Raw genomic sequence first — 27,827 nt, 5'->3', positions numbered from 1 at the left:
GTATACATGTAAAATTGCTTAGTCATAATAATACTAACATGCTGCTGAAAAGGTCTCTGATTTTTCGAAGGCAGTCACCTTCAAAATAATACCAACAACTATTTTTACTGAAATTGTTTAGTGTTTTAAATTCTGGTTATACAGGCAGTCCCCAGGTTACGAACATCTGACCTACAACTTATGAACGGGGCCGCAGCTGCAAAGAATGCGCCTCCAGTAACTGCCGTTCTGTCATCTTCGGCCTTTGGGACGCTGCAAGCTGTGGCTGGACCGGATGCTGGAGGGGGGCGATTTCGCTGCTCGTGCAGTGTAGTGTCCCTTGGGCGGCTCCCTGAGGCAAGCGGTGACCCCTGGTCCATAGTCATGTAGCTTGATGGGGCAGTTTGCTGCCTGTCCACTACACCGCCGTAGCTACTGCTCCTGACTGGACGCAGGCTGGATGGAGTGGAGGGGGGCGTTTCACTGCCCGCCCATCACACACGGCTGTCCTGTTCTCGGTGGGCGGCTGGTAATGCTGCAAGCGGTGACCCGGTTGTGGCTGAATGGAGGCCATTGAGATTGAATGGGGCGGCGGGGGGTAGCATTGTAGTGTACCTCAGGTGGCTGCCTGTTGAATGGGGGTGGTGGTGGGCGATTCACTACCCGCCTTTGGCCACACTGTGTTCGTTGTCGGTGGGCGGACGCTGCAGGCAGCATACTGTAGTGGAGGTGACTCTGTGGTGGGAGGGTGATGAACCACCCCATTCATTCTCAACAGCAAGCCTGCTTGTCCTGTTATGCACATAGCAGAAAGTTGTTTCTTGTCAGTACATCAGATGTGTTGACAACTGGTGCCATCCTGCTGTGATAGAGTGTACAGTGCTGTGCAGAAGAGCTCATCTTAACCTTTTGTCTTCACTCTTCAAGAATGTATCTGAAACACAAATCTGTTGCAAGTGCTGGTGATAGAGTAAAGAAGAGAAAAACCATCACCATCGAAAATAAAGTAGAAATAATAAATAGGTCAGAGAGAGGTGAAACTCCATCATTCATTGGAAGAGCACTTGGTTACAGTCAGTCAACAATAGCATTTATTAAAAAAATGTACCTGTTCCGACTTACATACAAATTCAATTTAAATACAAACCTGTAGTCACTATCTCGTACGTAACCCGGGGACTGCCTGTATTCTGTTGGTGATATAACGCTCTCATATTTTTAATAGAAAGATCAACTCTTTCTCCCTGCTTAATATTATTCTTTTATTAAGCCAATGGCTGTACTTTGAGGTGTAAGTTAATAATATTCTAATGATAGACATTTTTGTTGAATATAATATATTTTAAGTTTAGAAGAATACATACCTATGCATATTCGGGCTGGAACTGAAGACTGGCTGATCCAGAATGACACCCAAGAAAGTACAACGAGCAGACTTGATGGAACATATGTCTCGAGTATAAAATACAAAATGTTCCTTTTCAGCTCAAAATGAAATATTAATTTTGGGTACTGGCCTGAAAAGGAACACAAAATCCTGTTAATTGCAATTAATATCATTCACAAAGACAGATCTTTGGAAAAAGCAACATGTTGGTAATTTCATTTACTGCACATAAAAGGAAATTATGTGACCACAAATCCCAGTAGTAATGTTTATTATATGAGGGAGGTTTTCTAAAGGCTGCTTTGTAATTGTTTTTTTAAGAACATAGCCTGTTTTTTAAATGTTTTATTATTTCTTATTATAATGTTTGTGGAAAGTCTCCAGGAAATCCACGCTCAATGTTCCCCAAGGAGAGAAGAAACAAGCTGTAATTTGGCAGTTAAACAAGTAGGGTAACCAAGGATGTTGGAAGCAAAGAATTTGTTAACATTACCTGTTTAACTTATCAGAATACAGTCAGCATCATGGGAGGAAAACAAAGCATACAAAGAATTGATTTGATGTACTATATTAACCCCCCAGGGGAAATTGTCATTTCTAATGACATTTGAGGGTCAGAACGCAGGGTCGCCCTTGTACAGTGCCTCTGGAGCAATTTCCAGGTTAAGGGCCTTACTCAAATATTCAACAGCAACCTTCCAGATATGTACCAGTCGGCGACTTTAATTTTCATATAGATAATCAATGTGACCAGAAAGTAAAAGAATTTATGAACCTCCTGGACTCTCTTGATTTGAGACAGCTCGTTAATCAGCCTACACATAAAGCAGGTCATACGTTAGACTTAGTAATTACTAAAGGACTAAAAGTTGATATAAAGCAGGTCATTGATATTGGTCTATCAGACCATTTTCTTCTACTCTTTAATATAGAAATAATGATAGAAAACACTCATGAGAAGCATATTGTTAAAAAACGGTTCTTTGACTCATCAGCAGCTTTAAAATTTTCAAACATTCTAACCAATCAGTCCGTTTATAGTGCCAACTATAATAGCGAGGAGAATGTAAATAGTAAGGTGGAAAGATTTAATACTAAAGTGAGGGCTGCTGTTGACTTAGTTGCACCTGAAAAGACAGTTAAAAAATCTTCTAGCATTGTTATACCATGGAAGACCCAAAGAGTGTCTGATTTAAAGAGAACATGCCATAGAGCTGAGCATAAATGGAGGAAAACTAAACTAACTATTGACTATGAAATATTAAAAGTTAAAATAACAGAATACAATAACACAGTCCGTCTTGAGAGGCGCTGCTATTTCTCTAAGCTTATAAATAACAATGCTAGTAATCCCAGAGTCTTATTTTCGACAATTGATCATCTGTTAAACCCAGGTAACTCAAAGGAATGCCTCCTAAGTACTTCCAGTAAAACCTGTGAGGCTATCGCTGTATTTTTCAATCAAAAAATTAATGATATTAGAAATAACATAGTATATCTCCCCAACACTAAGGATCCTCCTAAACCCCAGTACCCCATAATAAACAAATTAAAGTCTTTCACTAGGATAGATTTACCTGATTTACATAAAATAATTTCTCAAATGAAACCCTCCACCTGTGCCCTTGACCCAATACCAACAAATTTTTTCAAAGAAGTATCGGGCGTGCTTAGTGATAATGTTCTTGACATAGTAAATTCGTCATTAGATACGGGGGTCTTCCCAGACTGTCTTAAGACTGCGGTAGTTAAACCCCTACTTAAGAAAAATAATCTCGATCCCTCTGCTCTTGAAAATTATAGACCCATCTCTAACCTGCCTTTCTTAAGTAAAATTCTAGAGAAGGCAGTCATTATACAGTTAAATGAGCACCTCAATAAACATGGCTATTCTTGATAAATTTCAGTCAGGTTTTAGAACAAATCACAGCACAGAAACTGCACTCGTTAAAGTAGTAAATGACTTGCGGGTAAATGGAGACAGAGGCCATTTATCTGTTCTCATCCTCTTAGATCTGAGTGCCGCATTTGACACCATTGATCATAATATTCTTAAGAATCGCCTTAGTCAATGGGTGGGCCTCTCTGGCAGTGTCTTAAATTGGTTTGAATCCTACCTGGCAGGGAGAAAATTCTTTGTTAGTTGTGGTAATTATAACTCAAAGACACATGATATTCTATATGGTGTTCCACAAGGCTCTATCCTGGGTCCACTGCTCTTCTCAATCTACATGCTTCCATTAGGTCAGATTATCTCAGGGCACAACGTGAGCTACCACAGCTATGCTGATGACACACAGCTGTATTTATCAATAGCACCTGATGATCCCAAATCTTTTGATTCGCTAACACAATGTCTAACTTGTATCTCAGAATGGATGAATAGTAACTTTCTCAAATTAAATAAAGAAAAAACTGAAATCTTAGTGATTGGCAATAATGGATACAATGAGGCTATTAGAAATAAACTGGATGCATTAGGATTAAAAGTCAAATCGGAGGTAAAAAGCTTAGGGGTAACCGTTGATTGTAATCTGAATTTTAAATCGCATATTAATCAGATCACTAGGACAGCATTTTTTCACCTAAGAAACATAGCAAAAGTTAGACCTCTTATATCATCGAAAGATGCAGAGAAATTAGTTCATGCGTTTGTTTTCAGTCGGCTAGATTACTGTAACGCACTCCTCTCAGGACTACCCAAAAAAGACATCAATCATTTGCAACTAGTGCAGAATGCAGCTGCTAGAATCCTTACCAGGAAAAGAAAATCTGAACACATTTCTCCAGTTTTGATGTCACTACACTGGTTACCTGTGTCATTCAGAATTGACTTTAAAATTCTGCTTATGGTTTATAAAGCTTTAAATAATCTCGCCCCGGCTTATATATCGGAATGTCTGACACCTTATATTCCAAATCGTAACCTCAGATCCTCAACTGAGTGTCTCCTTAGAATTCCAAGAGCAAAACTTAAAAGAAGTGGTGAGGCGGCCTTCTGCTGTTATGCACCTAAAATCTGGAATAGCCTGCCAGTAGGAATTCGCCAGGCTAATACAGTGGAGCACTTTAAAAAAACTACTGAAAACACATTATTTTAACATGGCCTTCTCATAACTTCACTGTAATTTAATCCTGATACTCTGTATATCTAATTCATTATAATAACTATTCATTCAAAATCTGTACTAACCCCTACTCTCTCTTCTGTTTCCTTTTCCGGTGTCCTGTTGGTGGTGGCGTGCGCCACCACCATCTACCCAAAGCACCATGATGTTCCAACAATGATGGATGGAGTAAAAGCCAGAAGTCTGTATGACCATCAGCATCAAGTGACTCCGTGAAAAACCCGAACTACAAAGAGGACTATTTCATTTATGTTAGGTAGAATGCCCAAAGGGGACTGGGCGGTCTCGTGGCCTGGAACCCCTACAGATTTTATTTTTTTCTCCAGCCTTCTGGAGTTTTTTTTTGTTTTTTCTGTCCACCCTGGCCATCGGACCTTACTCCTTTCTATGTTAATTAATGTTGTCTTATTTTAATTTCTTATTTTGTCTTTTATTTTTCTTCTCTTCATTATGTAAAGCACTTTGAGCTACTTTTTGTATGAAAATGTGCTATATAAATAAATGTTGTTGTTGTTGTTACCAGCGCAGATGACATCACAAAATTCTAGGGCATCTGGCTTTATCCTGCCAACCTAACAGAGGTTCTTTCTCAGATGTTTCTGCATTGAGTTAAACCTGTTTGTGCACTTGGGACCTTGAAAGTTTGCTAGGCTTGTTTTACTGCTATATATTGAAATGGCATTCTGACAATATGAAATATCTAATTTCCTTCATTTACGTTGTCTTTGTCTTTTTTGATGTACTGTTAATTTAACTTCTCATCTTAATTATTTTTACAGACAGTAATTTGGTTGCCTTCTTATTGCAGTGTTTAGTTGCTTTGTAAAGTTTTCAGAGTTAAAATTGACTCACATATTAATGACTAGTTTATTGATTGTTTGTTTCTGCAGTCATGGAGATCAATCAGCAACTATATAAAAACAAACACACCACTGCTTTGAAATCACTTTAAATACTAATGCTATGAATCTCAAGTACAGATTTAAATTATTAAAAAGAAACGGCTCTGATGCTGTATATATTTGAAAATTCATTTGAAAAGTCAATGAAAAGTAAAAAGTTTGCTTATGTATGTAAGATATTGGTCTACATTCTTTCTTAAAATAGATCAAACAGGAACTACTGCCAATGCTTTGTTACATTTCAGTCACCATTGCCCATAAGTCAATTCAATCTTTATTTTATAGAGCACATTTCACAGTCTATGCTCAAAGTGCTTTACAAAGCAATTCAGGGTACAGTACAGAAGATAATTGATTCGCTGCTCCTGGGACATGCAAGCTTTTATGGATTATAGATTTTCTGAATTACATGATGAATGCCATTAAAGAATGCATCCAGCACTAATCTATAAAAATGCTAATGTTAAAACTTGCTATACCCAAAGGTGCATCACAGTGCTGGGGATAACATGTCTTATTAAAAAATGTATACAGTTGTGCCTAACTAGCATCGAGTATTCTTGATTGTCATTGTAGCAATTTTACCTTTGGCTTGTGACTTTTTTATTTATGTTTAATCAGCCAAAGTAGGTCAAGGGAAATAAAAAGAATCCCGAGACACAACAAGCGTGGGAGTTTATGATCGAGGAAGGGCTGTCCCTTCAGGAGCCAGATTGTAGAGGACTGAACATTTAGAGATTAGCAGAAGTAAGGCTTTATGATATTTTGTTCACTGATAATTAGGCTTCAGAAAAAATGCCGGAACTGCCCTTAACATGGAACACTTACTGCATGAAAAGCTTTGTGTATTTCTATGGAGAACACCAAGATTATTTTCTTACTGGGAATATTTGGCTATTAAAACCAGCTGGAGTGTGTAAGGGTGCAGAAGGACTCAAACTAAGGTAAATAGGGTTAGGTTTGCATTGTATGCTATTATAGTTAGTAATGAGTGCAGTACAAGCAGCCATCATATTCAAAAAGAAAGAGGGAAAGATGGTGATTTACACAATTCTTGTCTTCAATAAGGAGAAGAAAATGAGTTCAACAAAAACTAAAAGAGATATTTATTGCAGGTAAATTGAAAACAAGGGTCTCCTTCATTAACTGAAGCATTTTTTATACCTTTTTGTCTTTTATTATGTTGGTAAAATACAAAACAAAGGAAATACCTGTATAAATTATTTTTACTGAGTACTGGGGCAACTCTAGCTGCAAGAACATCTTCACTGTGCTTTGTCATAAATTCTACATTTTTGTAAAAGGGATGCAATTCCACTCCTTTGGCATTTAGCGTTATGATTCACAGTTGAGGATATTCTGGCTCAGGTGGCATACCAGAACATCCCAAAGGAGCCCAATAGGGTTCAAATCTGGTAACAGAGGTGGCCATGCTATAGAACTTAGATCATGTTTATAGCCTTCTACAAAATAATTGACCACTAACTTTTTATGCAGTGTTCCACTATTGCAGGGATAGAATGAATATAATCACTTAGAATTGCTTCATATTTATTGGTATTTAACTTATGGCAGCTTCACACTGCAGGCCTCAACTTGACTTTGAGTTGGAGAGCATTTCAAACTTAATGGCTGCAGTTGCTGAATCTCATTGTCTGTGAGGGTATCAGATTATATGAATAGTACTCACAGGGGTTGACTAATTACATGACTCCCTCATGACTTCTCATCACTGGCCCAAATCTTGTATTGAACAGCAAAAGTACTGTGATGTTGCCTCATTTTGGAAGAAAATAAGCATGGAACACAAAGCAGGGAGCAATCAATGCAGCAGAGTGGGGGAACCGACTACATTTTGAAATTATACATAGCTAATGGTCTTCCCTCTGTGCAGAAGAGGGAATCTGTGCAAAATTGGCAGAAATTGTTTTAATAGTGTGGATTTGTATATTGGAGAAACACATTCATCGTTATATACTAGATTTTACTGAAAAATGTTTTCAACATATTCTTAAAATCACAATCAAGTAGTATTACTGTACTTTAAATTACAAAACACAAGTAGCTTAATTACAGTACATTGACCATACCCTTAAATATTCTACAGGTTCTGATAGTAATACAGTACCTCATAAAGCTGAAGCAGGCATAATGATGACATAAATACCCTACTACATACTGACAATTGATCACTCAGCAGAGATGTGCTATCTTTGCTGAGGGATTGCTAAAAGTGTCCCTTTCCAACAGCTGTACCAATGCCGTCTCAAAAAACAAGGCCCGCTCATGCCTGTGGTGACGTCACAATCAAGGTGCTACAGCAGCAACAGACGCATATAGAGAACCTGTCGCGTTGTACGTGTTGTACGCGTGTAAATAAATTATTTCCGTGTAAAATTAATTAATGCAATACGTAAAATAACAAAGGCAAGTCAGTTGCGTTATGCATTTTATTTATTTTTATATAAAACGTCACACATAACGTTTAAATCACATATTTGACATACTTAACAGCGACTATTATATAGATATCAGCAACTCAACATTAATGCAAGTAATGCCTTAAACATGAGATTAACCTAAGAGTAACACTGAATACTGTATTGAATAAAACAATGCAATACTGAATGTTCATATATGAAAATGACTATGATAAAGTAAGAAAAAAAAACTAGAAAATCACAGCGACGAGTGGTTGGCACCATATGAAAAATGAATATTTTCATGCATCTCAGGAAATCAAATATTCCTGGATTAAACAGAAGTAACATGAAAAATAATGCAGATTTACCCGTTAATAATCACAAGAAAAGCTACATTTAACACTTTGTTAATGCAGTTAAATCTAAAAAATAACAAGCAACACCAGATAAAATACAAACAGCCATTATTTTGGAATGACTAATGATAAATGATGATTTTTTTCATACCATCATAAAATAAGCAAAATTAACAAATGTGTTGATATTAATCTGTACGAAAGCAGAACGTTATATCAAAAGAACTGGCTTATTAGTTTCCTCTTTTTTTGTCAATGTAGCCAGTTTACGTTTGGGGTTAGCTTTTTCCTTAAAAGTACCACGTTTATCTGCAGCGCACTTACAATAATTATTTAAACAGATGTTGGCCACTGTAGACATGGACAACTTCAGTAAGTCACAGATACTCTTCCCACAAACACAATTACCAACTTGCAGTCCACATCTGTTCAGCCGTTCATTAAACAGTGAGATTAATGCAGATTTTTGATTTTTTAACAATAAAAAATTTGACTCATATTCAGCATTAGTAACAATTGACTGGAAAATCAAAAACATTTGTGTAACACATTCAACCAACAAATCTGAGGGCCATTTCAGACCACCCCTGTCTGAGTCAAGCAGGTAATTATATTCCTGTGAAAATTCTAAATGCAATGACTTATCCACGACTAGCTCATTTCTGCACATGTCACACTGAACTCCGCCTGTAACCATTTTAAACCCTACATAACCAGCAACAAATATAAGTGATTTTGACTGTGCCTCAGTTAACATTAAATCATCACATTTAGAGATAACAGTAACCAAATCCGAATTAAGAACCTCAACATTGTCATCATTTGAACTATCAGTTGTTTCAGTACATTGGGAAATGAAGTCTAATAATGACACTTGACCTTTAGAAACAGACACAACATGCAATAAACTAATCAGCTTCAATTTTTTTTCAGATTCCTGAATCTCTTGTACGGAGATGTGATAGTTTGTACCAGATAATTGATGATATTTACCAAAGCAAGCTTCCAAACAGTCAGTTTGGAATTTTCCCGTCAAAACATAGTTCAAGTTCAAATTTTCAAGCAAATATGGAATTAAGTCAATAAATGTTAATACTGTGTGTTTCAGTGCTACCATTGTTTCATTAGTCAGTCATCCCTCTCGTGGTTTGCAACTCAATTCCCATTCACCTAACCATCTGTACACATCAGTTAGAAATGAAACACGATCATCATTAACATTACAATTTGGCATGCCATCCACATCTCTTTTGTTAAAACCTTTATCACATGATTTAACATTTAAAATATTCCACAACTTCAGAATGATTTTTATGAATAATTCAGTTCCTGTTACATCTTTACCAGTGTGTTCACCAAAATGATGTAAAGCAACAACAACCTTTTCATTAAAGACCTTTAGAGCTAATTTCACATTCTGGCGCTCAAGATTTGATGGATAAAGTGCTTTATAAGTGAGAGATGGTGCCATCTTAATAATACTATCTCTCTCACTGTCATGCAGCTGGCGCACATGAGAAAATGAAGCTCTGCAAACAGTACCATTTGTGATGTCTGGAAAAGTAAATGTGTGCTCAGTATCACTTTGCCCTAACCAGTTATTTCTAATGCATTTCAGCAAGTGAACACTGTCAAACATCAAAAATAATCTTCTGCCACTGCAGCATGGGTGATCAATCCATAGGTAACACTGCACATGTATCAGCTGGTTTTCCCTCACCACTCAAACACATAACATTATGCCTACTAGTACTGCATAAAACTCTCTCACTTTCCCCAGTTTATATTTTTCCACTTACAAGTACATAAGTATAACTTTATTGTTTTTAATGTTATCACATAAATATATGCCTGTAAGTAACTGCAAAAAGATCTAGATAAAAATATAGAATAGACAGTCTACCACATAAACCAATATTTAAAAAATACTTAAAACTACTCTGTATTATTGTATGTTTAAAAAAATTTGTCATGGCGAAACCTCCCATCATTTCACTAGGCGACACCTAACACAGGTCACAGAGTCACACCATTATACTGTATTACATGCCCTAACCTCCACTTGCAGCATTATCGAGGTTACCTGGCACGCGGTGCAGTTGTTCACCATTAAAATAAACAAAACACATCAAAATATTACCTTGCACTGCACCGCAGACATCTGAACTTATAACCTTTACGATTGCAATAACTTTATATCAAAAACTAAAACGCCATTAACTTTCTTTACAACTTCAACGACGATCTTAGACGGAAAGTTCAGCTGGCACTGTTTGTAAACATAGCACCTCGATTGTGACGTCACCGGACCAATAAGTAACGCATGAGCGGGCCTTGTTTTTTGAGACGGCATTGGCTGTACTCCCTAAGATGACATGGCAGGGATGTGCAGTTTGGCGATGGGAAGTACAAGTCATAGTTTCTACATAGAACATAAGAACAATCTAGACAAGAACAAGCCATTCAGCCCAACCAAGCTCACTAGTCCTATCCACTTAATTCTTCTAAAAAAACATCGTCTAGTTCTGAAAGTCCCTAAAGTTTTACTGTCTATCACACTGCTTGGTAGCTTTTTCCAACTGTTTTTGGTACTCTGGGTAAATAAAAACTTCCTAATGTTTGTGCGAAATTTACCCTAACAAGTTTTCAGCTCTGTCTCCATGTTCTTGACTAATTTTAAAATAACACTCTCGATCCACTATACTCACTCCCTTCATAATTTTAAACACTTCCATTATGTCACCTCTTAATCTTCTTTTGCTTAAACTGAAAGGGCTCAGATCTTTAAATCTATCTTCCTAATTCATCTCCTGTAGCCCTGGAATGAACCTAGTCGCTCTTCTCTGGACCTTTTCTAGCGTTGCTATGTTCTTTTGTAGCCTGGAGACCAAAACTGCACACAGTACTCCAGATGAGGCCACACCAGCTCATTAGAAGCTTGAGTATAACCTCCTTGGACTTGTAAACCACACCACACATTGTGCTATATAACCTAACTTTCTATTTGCCATCTTAAAACCTTCTGAACAATGTCAGGAAGTTGATAGCGTAGAGTCCACTACGACTCCTAAATCCTTCTCATAAGTTGTACTCTCAATTTTCATACCGAATATACAATATACATTGTATATTCATTGTATATTCAATCCTAACATTTTTACTTCATTTGTGTAATTCTTTACATTTACTTACATTAAATTTCATCTGCCACAAATCTGCCCAAGAATGTATGCTGTCCAAGTCCTTATATAATGATTTAATGGACTCTAAATTATCTGCCAATCCACCTATCTTGGTATCATCTGCAAACTTAACCAGCTTGTTAGTTATATTAATATCTAAATCAATTATATATATTAAAAATAGCAGTGACCCTAGCACTGACACTGTGGAACACCACTCTTAATATCAGTCAATTCTGATAAGGTTTCTCACACCATAACACACTGCTTCCAGTGTGTGAGCCAATTCTGCACCCATCTCCAAACATCAACCTGAACTCCCACTTCTTTTAGTTTGATCTCCAACCTCTCATGTGGCACCTTATCAAATGTTTTTTTAAAGTCAAGATAAAATAATATCATATGCTCCACTTTGATCATTTCCTGTGTTGCTTCCTCATAGAATTCCAGCATATTAGTAAAACATGACCTCACTCTTCTGAACCCTTGCTGACTCTTCAGAAAAACCCCTGTACTTGGCATGTGCTGCACAATCTTATCCTGTGATGCACATTAAGCTTACCAGCCTATATTTGCTTGGATATACCCTGACACACTTTTTATATAATGGGATAACATTTGCAATTTTCCAGTCCTTCAGAATCTCCCAAGTGTGCAGTGACCTCCTAAAAATATGTGTCAAGGGTTTATATACGAGGTGTGACAATTTAATTCCCGGAATGGCCGCATAGTGCCACCCATGACATAATGTATCAAAAAAATATCACATGTGTATTCATGTTTGAACTAATACGTACGTAAATTGCAGGGCGACAGAGACAGTTGTTAGTTAGCTATTGGGAAGGTAATAGATATTTGTGTGTACACTTTGGTGTAAAAATGGGTGATCGAAATTTAAAGCAATGTATTAATATTATATTTTGTGTGAAAATCAGCAAATGTGCGAATGAAATGTTACAACTGTTGCAAGTGGCATATAATGAAGATGCTATGAAAAAGTTGAGTGTGTTTGAGTGGCATAAGAGGTTCAAAGATGGGTGAGAAGGTGTGACAGAGCATGCAATGGAAATCCCTGGGTTCACCGCACACAGTTTAAGACCACATTGGTGTGTTTCTTCAATCACAAGGGAATAGTCCACCAAGAATTTATTGAACAGGGACAAACAGTCAACCAACAATGCTATTTAGAGTTACTGTAGAGATTAAAAGATTCTGTTTGAAGAAAAAGACCCCAATTATGGCCTGACAAGTGGACCATTCATTGTGACATTGTGCCACGTCATACTGCATACACTGTGAGAGACTTTCTGGCCAAAAAAGTGATTACCAAATTAGATCACCCTGCCTATTCACCTGACTTAGCTTACTGTGATTTCTGGCTGTTTCCAAAAATAAAAGCTGCGCTGAAAGGACTACGATTTTCTAATGTAACTGATATCCAACAGAATGTGAGAGAGATGCTCAACAGTATTCTGGAAAATGAGTTCCCGGCCTGCTTCCAGAAATTGGAACACTGTTTAAATCAGTGTATAGATGCACAAGGGGGGTACTTTGAAGGCTAGAGTAGCCACTAGTGTACATGTATATATTTTTAAGGTGCATTCTGGGAATTAAATTGTCATATACCTCATATGTATTCGCTAGCTACCTTAAGAACTCAAGGGTAAATATTATCTGCTTCTGGTAATTTGTTTAATTTCAGCCTATTTAACCTGAGCAGTACTTCTCCCTCTACAATTTCTGAATCACTCAGAACCTCCTTAGTAGTCGCATTTACCGCTGGGTGGTTATCCACTTTCTCACTTGTGAAGACCTCAAAAAAATGCCAGTTCAGACAGTCCGCTATTTCACTGTCTGCATCTTTTAATTCCCTTTACTATTTCTGATGCACTTCACCTCTTTCTTGACTGTTCTTTTACTCCTAAAATACTGAAAGAATCTCTTAGGTCTGTCTTTCGCCTTATCTGCTATATTCCTCTCCAACTGTCTTTTAACCTTCCTAATATCCGATCAGCCCAGACACAGACAGACACCCAGACACACAAGTCCCAAAAGCACATACGATTTAATTTTCTTTCCCTTTTTATACAGCACCACACACAGTGCACAGATCACCCCCAATAGCTCTGTCCTTTTCTTCTCAATTCTTTTCTTCTTCTCTATTCTTTCACCACCTTCACACCTCTCCACACAAGCTCTGTCCTCTACTTCCTCAACTCCAGCCACCTGAACAGAGTGACGCGGCCTCCTTATATAGTGCACCCGGATATGATACAGGTGCTGCCCCATTAACTTCTGGCAGTACTTCTGAATGTGGTGGACATGCTGCATGGGGACCCAGAAGTACTCCAGGTGTCCTCGGATCTTTTTCTGGCACCACTCCTCAGTGTGGCAGAAGCAGTGCCGCCCACACTGCCACCCTGAGCTCCACAATTGTCCAGGCGCCCCCTGGCAGTGGCCACAGGCCCCAACATGGTTGAGCGTCCAAGCTCTGATCCGATGGCCCTGATACAAACCAATGTGCCAGGAGAGGTATTGTCTCTCTCCCGGTCTTTTAATCCTGCAGGCATCCCGGCTGGGCAAGTGCCCCAGACATCCGCCACACCTTCTTAATGGTTGCCCTCATGTTCTCATACGCCCTATGATTCAATTTGGAGTTATTAGACTTATATGCCTTATACAGCTGTTTTTTTCTTTACAGCTTCTTTTTTAACTGTTTATTAACACACTGTGGAGTTTTTTTAATTTCATATTAATTCCAAATTTAGATATTTACCTGTCCTACATTACATATAAAACATTTTTAAACCTGTTCCACTGCTACTAAACTATCTCCATACTTAAAAGCTTATCCCAGTCTATCCTCCTTAGACTTTGCCACATCTGATTCTGAAATGCACTTAACTAAATAAACAATTGCTGATCAAGCTGTTTACCCGTGGCAGAGCTTATAGCATGGCTGCCTGTACTGCCTATTTCATTCACTAGCACGCATGCACAAAATAGTCGGAAATGGCGACAATGTCTGTATTGTTCCTCACTGTTAGTGTCAGGAGCTATGTATTCATCTGAGTTAAAGCTAGTTTGCTTTGTTCATAAGTAAAAAACTAAAGTCACTAGTTGAAAATTAATTGAAGTTTAGATGAAAATAACAATTGTGAAGTTTTATGTCCTTGTTCACATCTGCAGAATTGCCATGATCCAAGGCCCACCTGATATGTCTTTTAGGACACTCATTCTAAAATAACCTGGGGGAGGACAGAAAAAATAAAATGAAAAAAAAAAAAACAAAACTCTAGGGTTGAGATGCTGGAGAACAAAACAAAATCAGCAAGGGTTCCAGGCCAACCAGCCCCCAATGGGCATTACTTCCAAATGAATAGGTGTGTGTCACATTTAGTGCCTCGGGAATGGCCTCTCCATCACTTGGTATTACAAATTACCACATGCAGAAATCAAGCAGTCTCACTCTATGTGAGGATTCTAGGAATTGGTGGAAAATACAATAGAATATGCACAACAAAAGTTATCCTTGCTCCTGTATATCTGTCAAATTCTGTCAGATATTCACATGCCCTGTCAGTCGCGACAATTGTGCATCTCATATTGGACCTTTATATCTAACAGATGTCGAACAGAGGATGGAAAATACTCATCATCAGGTTTGACAGGAAAACCACCACAAAAGCAATGCCAGTCATTCATTTTCAGACCTGCTTAGCCCTGAACAGGGTCACGGGGAGTTGCTAGACCTTATCCCAGCTAACATAGGGTATAAAGGCAGAACAAACTCTGGACAGGGGCCAGTTCATCACAGGGTTAGCACACAAATACAAACACAACCCCAGCCACACACTAGGGCCAATTTAGTATTGCCAATCCAGATAACCGGCATGTTTATGGACTATGGGAGGAACCCAGAGCACCTGGAGGAAACCCAAGCCAACACAGGATGAACAACCAAACTCCATGGAGGCAGAACTCAAAAAAGTCGACACTCTCTCCACAGACAGACACACTGCTGATGGCTGTGCCCAAGAGGTCTTTAAAGGCCTGGATCTTGGTTTTTATCCAGGACACTCGCAAGCCCAGACACTCAAGACTCCTCGCTCCGTCTCTTGAGGGCCCCGATCAGAGTCTCCATTGACTTCGTGAAGATCACAGCATTGTCAGCAAAGTCAAGATCAGTGAATCTTTCTTCACCAACAAATATCCCACAGCCACTGGACCTTGCCCAACATTCAGTCCATGCAAGCACTGAAGCCATCCTCTGACAGTAACAGAAATGCAGAACTCACTCCACAGAGCCATTCTTGCTGTTGAAGTGATGTGGGTATACACTGTACCACAGAACACCACACTATATATCAGGAGCCAGAGCTACTACCAAAACTGGTAATGACTGAGTAAAGATCCTGTACAGTCGTGGAAAAGATACTGGACACAGATAGATAGATAGATAGATAGATAGATAGATAGATAGATAGATAGATAGATAGATAGATAGATAGATAGATAGATAGATAGATAGATCGATAGATACTTTATTAATCCCAAAGGGAAATTCACAATATTCATATACATATATACAAAATTATATATATATATACAAAATTCATATACAGTACACTGCTCAGTTATACAAGGACTCCCTGGTACCTTTGCTTGAAGTGAGTGTGTATGTGCTGCTTCTGATTTCCCACATGGCCAAAGATGATTCAAAATACACACAAGCCAAGCTATTATTGCGGTAGTATTAATCATGCCTTTCAGTTTGCTGGATTGTCCAAAGGTCTTGATATGTGAATAAAATAATTAGAGTACTAGAAAGAACAAGAGTCAAAGGATACATGGGCAGAGACCCTGAGTTGACTCTGTGGCATTGATTGAAGTTACCTCAGCAGCTGGCTTATTTTTGTTAGTTCAGTTATTGAAAAGCCAAATGTTTCTTCTTCATTTAAGTACAAAGAAATGAGTTCAGAGAAAATAGGTTCTTGATCCTGAAATCCATGGATTGACATAAATTTGCAGAACTGTATCTCTTAGTCTTGCATGGGTGAATCAGGGTTTTATTAATAAGCAAGCAATCACTCCTGAGCATCTGAGAAATTCACTCAACAAACACGCTGTAAATTAAAAAAGGATCTTTGCATCATACATTACTGTAGGTATGAAATTCAAGGCATTTCTGTTAAAAAATGTCTAATGCTTAAACTAAACACAGAGAAGTTCAAGCTTCTTTTGTTAATTTAAAGCAACAACTAATATTACAGGGAACAAAAAAGTGGCAGTAAGTTTTTTAGTTTTATATTTAATGGAATGGAAAGATGACTGGTCCAAAATCTGCAGGCACTTTTAATATGTTGTCAACCCTATCAGAAATCTCAGCTCTTTGTATGTTATGAATAAATCAAAATAGCCACCCTGTTTAATCTGTCTTATATACACAAGGAATCAATTGTCAACAATGAAATATTCATTACCAAATATGAAAGCATCTAGGTGAAACTATCAATTCATACTTCAGTCTGTTCATTTTCTTAGCTTAGTTTTCCAGTTCAAGGTTATAGTCTGTGCTAGAAGCATGGCAAACATCTACATTGTACTTTTTTGTTGGAAATCTATCTCTATCTAGTCCTCATGGGCTCCTTTGTTCTTTTGTTTTTTGCAGGGTTGGATTGTGTTATAGGGTGGTAGGGTATATGGTGGGCACCAAGCATGAGGTTACATTTTATTGTAATTCCCGTTAGAATGGCTTGTGTTCCTCTTTAAAGTGTTTGTTTTGTATTTCAATAAAATCTGATTAAAAATGTATTTATTGTTGGAAAAAACAAAAAATAAATGTAACAGTCATCAAAGAACTGAAACATATAATCTATAAAAAAAGTTGATTTTGTGTTATTTGTGATTTTTTTTTTTTTTTGTTGCTGCTGTTGTTGTGCTATATATGCAAATCTGTCATTTCTTATTTCGGAATTAAACCAAATATGTCACTGCCACTCAATGTGTTAACAGTTAATTTTGGGACAAAGGCTTTATAAATCAATAAATGTAACAGTCATCAAAGAACTGAAACATATAATCTATAAAAAAGTTGCTTTTGTGTTATTTGTGATTTTTTTTTGTCGCTGTTGTTGTTGTGCTATATATGCAAATCTGTCGTTTCTTATTTCGGAAATTAAACCAAATATGTCACTGCCACTCATTGTGTTAACAGTTAATTTTGGGACAAAGACTTTATAAATCTGCTTAGTCAAGTTCAACATCACAGGAGCTTTACAGGAACTACTAAATCACCAAGAGTCGATTTAGAGCTGAAACCTAACATGAATGAATTTTATTAAGGAATGTTGGAGGAAAGCAGCGTATTTGAAGAAAATCCAAGCTGAAATTGACAGAACCAGCAAACTCCACACGGACAGTGGGATTTGAACCGATTCTCCTGGAAATGCAAGTGTTAACCTATTGTGGTTTCATCACCAGATGTAGAGGGGTAAGATGAGTGATACAGTCTGCTGAACTCAAATCTACAGGAGCCATTTATGGCATGACATGTGCTTATTAAAGCTTCTAGTATATCAGTCTATACTTAAAATAACATTTCATATAATAATATGTATTAAACAATGAATCAGTTGTAATCAGTCAAATTAGACTCTGTCACTTGAAAAGCATGGATGGCTTAATAGTTACTCTTTTGACTTCTGACAGTCCTCTCGTTTCCTATCAGATGTTTTTGACTTCTCCCTTTCTTTACAGCAGACTTAGCCAGTTTGTTTACCCTGTCACACACATTTGCAAAGTAGGCAGCTAAAGGGCCTGAATGAGAGTAATTCCATGCCAGACCAGGGGGTGGTGGAGTGCACTTTACTCTTTTGCTTGCTTCTCTGCAGACCAGTTATGGGAAATTTTGCCTGGCCCTGATGACATCACTTCCAGCCCTGGCCACAATGATGACGTCACTTCCAGTCTTGGCCTCTGACACCACTTTCGTTTCCAGCCCCAATGATGACGTCACTTCCACAACTCTCCTTTAAAGCCGCCATCTTTGTGCCAGAGAATCAGTTCTGTCTTGGACTCAAACCTGTATGCACTGTACATCCTTTAAAACTAATTTTACAGCCAGGAAATAATATATGGGTGGCTGCTCCAAACCTTTTTCATGTCTCCAATCTATTCTTGTGAAAAACCTCTTGCATCATGTGGGGGTTTTGCTAGCTTTCCAGATGTACTGTTTCTTCCTATCTTTTTTTCACTCTCTCTCCCAAAACCTTTGTTCTGCACTCCCAAGTCCTAAACACCTCCTATTCTATGGATGTCTTGGGTTATAAACAACTGAGGTTATGCATGGCAGTGCTGACCTCCTGACCACAAGTGTCCAGAAGTTTCTTTCATGGAGGTCTATTGTTAGATATTCAACACACTACTTAATGTACATTACCAATGGCTGATTCTCTATTATAGGGACTCATTTATGTTTTTCTAGTTTCTTACATTTCCTTGTTAGTTTTTTCATGTCATGTTTTGACTCCTCTCTTTATTTCTCAGATTAAACTTTTGTCTTATTCTTTATTCCTATTTTTGGTTAGCAAAAGTTTCAATTAGGTGGATTGGGTTCTTGATTATTTCAATTGTTCTACTTCACACAAGTTTAATTCCAGATCTTGGCCTGTTTTCCCAACATCCCTGCCAGCCTTTCCATTTACCTGTCTTTTGTCCCAGGCACTTCCGATTTGGATATATTGCTTGGCAGCAGTAAGTAGCATTCATATGCCAAAAAAGCTTGGGACATTAAAAAAGCTAGTCCAGTGTAGAGGTCTGCACAGTTCTGTTTTTTTACGTCATAGTTTCATCCCATTCCCAGCTGTTCCCAACAAAATTCCATCTCATTTCTGCCCATTTCTTTTGTGCCCACAAAAGTGTGCATTCCACTGCATACCACATTCCTGCTTTCCCTTTACAAGGCACAAAGGCTATATGACCAATTTAAGTAGATTCTTAAAACAGCAATCTATGGGGGGGACATCACAAAGGTGTAAGTAAATCTATTTATGACTACAATCAGATTTATTGATAATGTTTTCAAAAAATAATAGAAACCTGAATATATATCCTCTTTTTATTAAGCAATATCCGCCTTTTGAGACATAAAAATTTGGTTTGGCTGATATAGTACTTATAAAATCCCTAATATTGTCCAGGTATTTGTCTTGATCGTTACTTAGGTTGTTTGACAAACAGTAGATCTAAATATCTTTATAAGTTTTTATTGATTTTAATTTGAAGCAAATGACACTCCATAAATTCAAGTCAAACTTAACAAACCAAAATTCAGCCCTCACCTAAGAGAAAGAGAGGAGAGCCAACAACCAGAGCAAACCTTTAAAAGCAGCAAGGAAGGATGAGTATCCTTCCATGATATAGAAGCTTATTCTAAAATGTTATTGATTAGATCCTGCCATATTTTTAAAAACGTTTTGAACAGATCTTCTAAGTGAAAATTAGATTTTTTTCCAATTTCATTTAGTATAGAATATTTGTTGCCCACTTAAAAGAGAGGGCTAGTAGTGAGGGAAACGCAATCACAGTTTGTTTGTCCTTCTCAACTTTAAGCCCGTCTGGGAATACACCAAACACAGCTGTTAATGGGTTCAGAGTGATTGAGACACCAATGCTGTCTGATAAGCACCCAAAGATTTTTATCCAAAATAATGTTAATTTGGCACATGCCGAAAACATGTGGATCAGTGAGGCTGCAGCTCTACTGCAATGTTCACAGGCTTAATCTTGTCCTGGATAAATTTTAGACCATTTTAAATGAGATGAATGAGCTCTATAAAAGACTTTAAGTTGAATGATTGAATGTTTTGTACATATGGAGCTAGAGTGCATTCTATGCATGACTGCCTTCCACTTCATTTCTGAAATATTAAGTGAAAGATCGATTCCCCATTGTAGGAAGGGACTTTAAAATGTTTTTATATATTGCAGAGATGCTATTTGAGTCTTCAAGACTGATCACTGTTTCTTTTGGAATAGAAATAGGTGGGGGGTAAGGAAAATTGGTCAGGTTCCATTTAGCAAAGTTTCTAATTTAAAAGTAGTGGGAAAATTGTGTTAATGAGAAGTTAAATTTGAAGAGAAATTGTTCATAGGATGCAAAGACATTATCTATGTACAAATCTCTAAGTGTTTTAATTCTGGACATTTTCCAAACATTAAAAATTGTTTATGTGTGAGAGGGTAGAAAAAAGTAAGTTGTCATGTATAGGTGCAATAGATAAAAGCTCCTCTGTCTTAAAGTTGCATTGGTTCAATTTACTGAGTGAATGAAGGGCAACTGAAGTATTAGTGTATTGACAATATTTTGTATTTACTGGGGCACAAAGCAGGGAATATAAAGAAGTACTGCAAGTCCATACTTCAATTTGTGTTGATGTCCAGGGTCCTCATGTATAACGCAGTGCGTAGAATTGGCATACGGACAAAAGCGGAAATGTGCTTACGCACAAAAAAATCCAGATGCATAAATCTGCGTACGCCAATTTCCATGTTCTTCCGCTACATAAATCCCGGTCAGCGTGAAAAGTAATGCATGTGCACACGCCTGCTGTCCCGCCCCAACTCCTCCCAGAATTACTCCTCTTTGAATATGCAAATCAATATAAATAGCCCTTAAGCTCAGCCTTCTGTGAAAAGACAATTAAAAAAGCACGGGGAAAAATAGAAGAATTTCAGCGAATACCAAGTGGAGGCAAGAAAAAACATACTATTTGTTGGTTTAAACAGTGATATAATCAACAAAAGGAAGCTGATCGAGTGATATAGAGTGTCGGAGAAACTCAAAAAGTTCAAGTTCACAAAGTCGTACAGTGCCTGAAAATAAAAAAGAAGCGGACAGATATCAAAGTCGCTGTGAAAAGGCGAGTCGTAGCCCACTGTCTGAGTGTCATATGAAAGCTTAGTAGGGTACAGAAAAAAAAAATAGGCACACAGTGGGAAAAAAGCAGGAAATGTCAACTTTAATCTCGAAATTTCCATTTTAATCACGTAGTTTATTTTGTCATTAAAGTAGAACATCATAAACTTCATCTTTAAATCGTTTAATAGTTTCTCAAATCCCATTGTAACTAAAGTAGCACGTTAAATGCTTTGTTTTGTATTTGATCTTCTTTGTGCTCTATGTGCACTACCTGCTTCTTAAAGTGGTTTTCTCTTCCTCCAACAGGACACAGAATCCATCACATTCATAGTATTACAGCTCTCTGAATAATTAAAATACTGAGATGTATACGTGATATAATTTTCTTGATGATAGGAGTTAAAGCATGTTATTAAACATGGGAACACGGTGGCGCAGTGATTGTTCATGCCTCACGCAAGTTGCTTGCTGCGTCATGTGTGACCTACGATGAAATAATTTATTGCAGCAGTACTGTCTCTTTCAAATGTACTAGCCTCCAATTTCTGTCCTTCCTTTTCTTTCTCCAAGTAACCAATCGCCACACAATCAGTGCTGTAATAGACATTAAGCCATCTGTAAGCTTAGAACGCCGATTCTTCAAAACTTTTAAGGAACATTGAAATATCTTCATAGGTGGCGCAGTGGTAGTGCTGCTGCTTTGCAGTAAGGAGACTGTGGAAGATTGTGGGTTCGCTTCCCGGTTCCTCCCTGTGTGGATAGCGCTTTGAGTACTGAGAAAAGCGCTATATAAATGTAATGAATTATTATTATTATTATTATATGTTTAATTATTCTATCCATCTCTCTTTCCGCAGTGTTGCACCAGCCCCAGCAAGAATACAGCACAAGGCAGGAATAATAGGGGCGCCAGTTTGTCGCTAGCGCTGCGAAACCGTGTCCTCACATGTTTAATTATTAACAATTTAGATTATTTAAATGACGTTAACATTTTATCTGTATAATGTAATAAACATGTTTTGCTGCATTTCATCTTAAAAATGATATTCTCATCATATGTAAATATGCACTTTATAAAGTGGTGCAGGTTGTGCAATATTATAACTGTATCTCAAGTGTACAGTGAGGTAAATGTACTTGTAAGTACAAACAGTTCTATAAGGAGCACTTGATGTATTGATTGAGTGCGTTTATAGTTCTTGGGATGAAACCGTTTCTGAACTGCAAGGTCCGTACAGGAAAGGCTCTGAAGCATTTGTTGAATGACAGCAGTTCAAATAGCGAATGGCTGAGGCAGTGTGTGCTTGGTGCTGTATACCAATAATTCTCTTTCCGATCAGCTGCTCAGAGTGGTGCAGTGAGAGTAACAATGCTAAAGCAGCTATGGTATTTGGAATAGTTTGGCCATTCCGTGGACCATTATATTGTTACAGGTTAATTACATTCAGATGCCTTAAACTAATAAACAATATGCGGTTAATTTCAGTGTATTTATAAAGCCACATCAGGAATGTGGATCTGAAAAAGAAAGGGAAACCACACTGGAACAGTAGCACTGCTTTGACGCTGGGTGCCGCCAGTTTGCAAAACCGAGCGGAGAACTTACGTATGCCAGGGTTTGAGCTACCATGAAAACGTGCGTGGTTTTACACGAAGATTTACGTTTTTCAGCATGGAAGCGGGCTTACGCAACCTTTCTGCGTATGCACCGTTTATACATGAGGCCCCAGGTCTTTATAGATTGTATATTTGCCACCCAGTAATAAAATTGAAAGTTAGGTAGTGCCATGACCCCTTCTGCTTTAGGTTATTGTAGAGTAGCCCTTTGGATGTGTGAATGTTTTGAATTCCAAATAAATTAGCCTATGATTGAATCAATTTTCTTAAAAAATGTTTTGTTAAAGAACATGGGGATGATTTGAAATAGAAAAAGAAGCTTAGGAAAGATGTTCATCTTGACAATATTGATTCTCCCTGCTGATGTGTGATGGAGAGTAGACCATCTATTCACATTTTGTTTAATTTTTTCCATGCAGACGGCAAAATTTTGTTGTTAAAGAGCTTTATATTTACTTGTAATATTTACTCCTAGGTATTTAACCTGATCTACTAAGATAAATGGGAAGGAATCCGGTCTAATATTGTGTGCTAGAGAGCTCACCGGAAAAAGCACACTTTTATTCAGATTGATTCTGAGTACAAATATCTTTTGAAAATCTGCTAGTACTTTTAGGACTGCTGGCATGGAATTTTGTGGGTTAGATATGTACAGTACCACATCATCTGCATATAGTGATATTTTCTGTTCAAGTCCCTCTCTGATAATCCCCTTTATCTCTGATGCACTTCAAAAGTAAAAAGCCAGTGGTTCAATGATGATTGCAAAGAACACTGGTGATAAGGGGCATCCTTGTCAAGTACCATGTTCTAGTTTGAAGTAGTCTGAAATAATGTTATTAATACAAATGGAGGCTTCTGGACTAGTATAGAGTAGTTTGATCCATGCATATATGTTTAAGCCAAACCCAAATTTGTGCAGTGTTGTGAATAGGTAGTCCCTTTCAATTATATCAATCAATTCTGCATCCAAAGATAATGAGATCTTTGAGGTGTAAGATTTAATGGGTGAATATATTACATTAAAAACTAAATTAAAGATTAGAAGCTATGTGTCTGCCATTAATAAATCTGGTTTGGTCTTCCAAACCTACAGAAGGAAGCACTTTCTCAGTCTTTCTTGCTAGACTTTTGGAGAGTATCTTAACGTCATTATTCAGGAGTGAGATTGGTCTCTATGATCCACATTGTAGTAAGACCTTATTTTTGTTAGGAAAGACGTTAATTAACACTTGGTGAAAAGTTGGAGGTAGAATTTTGTTTTCTCTAGCTTTTATAAACATTGCTAATAATAGTGGAGTTAACTTATTTGAAAATTTTTAATAAAATTCCACTGGGTAGCTATCGGGGCCTGCTACTTTCCCATTTTGAAGTGAGTTTATAGTGTCTACTAATTCTGAGACTGTCAGAGGTTTATCCAGTTCCACTGCACTTAGAGTAACTGTGGTGTGGTAACGAATCAAAATACTCATTAGATTGTGTCTTATTTTCTTAAAATTGTGTAGAATAATAAGGACTTATAGTAGTCTCTAAATTTGTGGATTATATTTTAATGGTTAATGATTTTACTTCCGTCTGTGCAGGTAATTACTATTATTGCATTGCGGACTTCCTACTTGAGGATTTGTTGAGCTAAGATCTTAATTAGACTTCTCTTCGTGTTCATAATAGTGAGTTCACAATTTTAAGATGAACTGTTCTGCTTCTTTTGTTGTCAAGAGGTTAAATGATTGCAAGACCTATCCTTTCCTATAAAGTACCTAATTTGGAGACCTAGTGCATTCTAGATCTATTCTGGTAAGTTCACAGATTAACTCAGACCACTTCTTGGTTTCCAATTTATTTTTGTGAGAAAGCTATGAAATAATATGTTCTCTTAAAAATGCCTTCATAATTTCCCAGAGTATTCCTGCAAAGACCTCTGAGGATGCATTTGTCTCTAGAAAATAGTCAAGTTGCTTGGATATGAATTCTGTACAGTTCTCATCAGCTAATGATAAGGGGTTAAGATCACAGATACAAGATAAGTGTGTAGGGCATAGTGATTTAAGCTCCATGATCAGAGGGATGTGGTCGGAAATAACAATAGCATTGTACTTACAAGATTTGATAATAGGCAAAAAATTATTGTCTATGAAGAAATAATAAATTCTTGATTAACAGTAATGTACTTGTGAGAAGAAGGAATTTGCCCTTAGGTTTGAATTTAAACATCTCCATGGGTTTGATAAGTTATGATTCATTATAAACTGTGTAATTATTTTTGTAGTATTAAATGTTATCACCACTGTAGCTGAAGACTTATCAAGGTCTGGATTTAAAACACAATTAAAGTCTCCATTCAGTATAATTTTGTGAGTGGTCGCATTAGGAATAGATGCAAATACATTTTGTATGAAATCTCTTATCATCCAGGTTAGGTGCATAGATATTTATCAAAATCACCTTAGTATTAAATAAATTTCCCATCACCGGGACATATCACCCTTTAGGATCAGATACTAAATATGATACTACAAATGGAATAGTTCTATGTATTACAATTCCCACACTCCTAGTTTTCTTTGTATAGCTGGAGTAAAACATTTGGCTAATCCAGTCTCTTTGCAACTGGTTCTTATTTATTAAGTGAGTCTCCTGTAAAAATGCTACCTTGGCATTTAATCTTAGCATTTAGACCTGTTCGATGAGAGAATACTTTTTTTCTGTTTAATTCATGATTGAGTCCTTTGACATTCCAGCTCACAAAGTCCACTGTCTGGTTATAGAGACATTGCTTCTGAACTTTTGTTGATATTTTGTAATCTTAAGTTAAGGTAGTACATTGTTACATATGATTTCATGTTATTGCCAGTGTGTTATGGCTATGGAGGCTATTGATATGTTGGCAGTTAAAGTTATTGGCGTAGAAAGGATAAATAAGAAATAGCATTGCTCTCTTTCCCTCCACACTTCACTAAGTCTCGATCTTCTGACATGCCCAGGACAAAACAAACAGTTCAGCCGCAGTTTAGAAAAGGTTAAAATTGAGATATATTATGATAGTACAGTCCAAATACAATAAACCTAGGATCTGATCTTAAACAGTTGCAATACAATAAACCTAGGGAATGATGTTAAACAGTTCCTATGGAGAATGAGATAACACATGATAGTACATTCCAAATACAATAAGAAAAGGGTATGATGTAGGAAAAAAGTTGGCCAAATAGGAAATAGAATGTACTAGCCAACCCGCGGCGTACTATACGCCGCATAATCAGGCTGGGTTTTTAATGATTTTTAAGCACAGGGAAAAAATTAACATTTGAAAAATCCCGAGGAGAGGGGAAGGACGACCATTACGCCCCATCCGTCATGCTAGTCTGCTGATTATAACACGTTTGAAGCAATTGTGTCGGAAATTGTATCGAAGCTTCGAAGCATTTAACACTCACTTCTCTAGTGACACCTCCTGGCCATTTTCATTAACGTTACAGAAACTTATGATACACTTGAATGACGTCTGTTAAAACTCGTATTGCTTTTATTTTTTCGCAGCTACAGACTGACAACGAAGAGAAGGGTTCGTCAGCAGCTTCTAGTGTGTGATGTGTAAAAAATATAAATATAACTTCTTTAACTGCCTTGTGGTGCTGTAGTAGTACGGCTGCTTTGCAGTAAGGAGACAGTGGAAGATTGTGGGTTCGCTTCCTGGTTCCTCCCTGTGTGGATAGCAAATTATCTGCGACAAACAAACTGTTTTACACGCTGCAAACCAACCATACTACGCCGCTTTTTCAATGTTTTTTAAGCAGAGGGAAAAAAATGAACATTTGCAAAATCCGTAACGCTGCTTTCAGTAAGTACAATGCACACGCATTTAGTTTGTTGGTGACTTTTTGCCAGCTGTCTTTCCTGGTTTGGGCTGTTTTTGCAGTGTTACCGCTTGTGCATATTAAATCTTGAATTCCTTTGAGTAACTAATTAACTAACTAACACCCACCCACTCAGCTTGTGTGAAAAAAATGTGCCTGTACTTTCATCATTTTGTTGCAGCCTATCAAAGACTTGCTGCCCCCAACTCAAGGTGGCTCAGAGGTCGATGTGTAGCGTACAACAGATGAACATAAATGACGGCGTTTTTTTTCGAGGTGTCGCGTCCCAGTTAGTGGGTGTGGCTCTGCGAGTTGTCGTCGTATCCAATGGTCATAGAGTTGGTGGGCGAGGCTCTTTCCTACTTGTCGGCGGCTTAGTGAATCCACGCCTCTTCCTGCGTGCTTTCATGGGTGTCTTGTTTTGGTGTGCGTGCTTTTATGGGTGTCTTCCCCTTCTGGCGTCGACTTTGTGAATTGTATATATAGATAGTTATGGGAAATGTTGCAAACAGAATTTTCGTTGCCTTACCAGAACACAATATGACTCATAATCTTTTTATAAAAGGATTTTGAGATCAGCATTCTTAGCTGTTTTCCTGATTCATCCGGATAGCTAAAAATGTAAAACTGACCTTCAATAGCCACTTTCAATTTGGCAGGGAACAAGAAGCCGTATCTGATTTTAGCTCTGCATAGGCACTGTTTAATGGTGTAGAATGTAGCACGTTTAGCAGCTGTTGAAAGGGAAAAATCTGGGAAAACACTAATGCAGTTATTTCCAAATATGATCTTCTCTTTCAGTCTGAGATCAGACTTCAGGTTCTCTTTAACCTGTAGTTTGTTGAAACAGACAATCAGGCTTTTCGGTTTTGAGGCATTCGATCCACGTATATGGTAGGTTGCTGAGATCTCAGTGTCTGATTTGAAGTCCTCGCCAGTTATTTTAGACAATAGTTTACTTATGAAATTCACTGGGTTTGGACTTTCACGTTTTTCAGGGAGACCTTGGATTCTGATGCTGTATCTTCTATGCATATCTTCCAGTACAGCCAGTTTGTCACCAAACACTTTGCA

The 27,827-nt window shown here is 37.5% G+C and overlaps 1 protein-coding gene across 1 annotated transcript in view; it reads right to left on the bottom strand.

Moving 5' to 3' along the window:
• The window catches only part of LOC114645574 (gamma-aminobutyric acid type A receptor subunit pi), a 216,954-nt gene that overhangs the window by 19,736 nt on the left and 169,391 nt on the right, over positions 1-27,827 (bottom strand). The window contains exon 8 of the mRNA XM_028793412.2: positions 1,344-1,496. Within this exon, the coding sequence (XP_028649245.2) occupies positions 1,344-1,496 (153 nt within the window). The remainder of the gene's footprint in view (positions 1-1,343; positions 1,497-27,827) is intronic.

Source organism: Erpetoichthys calabaricus, chromosome 2 (genome assembly GCF_900747795.2).
Source record: "Erpetoichthys calabaricus chromosome 2, fErpCal1.3, whole genome shotgun sequence".
Taxonomy (NCBI): Eukaryota; Metazoa; Chordata; class Cladistia; order Polypteriformes; family Polypteridae; genus Erpetoichthys; species Erpetoichthys calabaricus.
The sequence above is the reverse complement of the archived record's forward strand: the minus strand, read 5'-3'. Positions and strand labels throughout refer to the sequence as shown.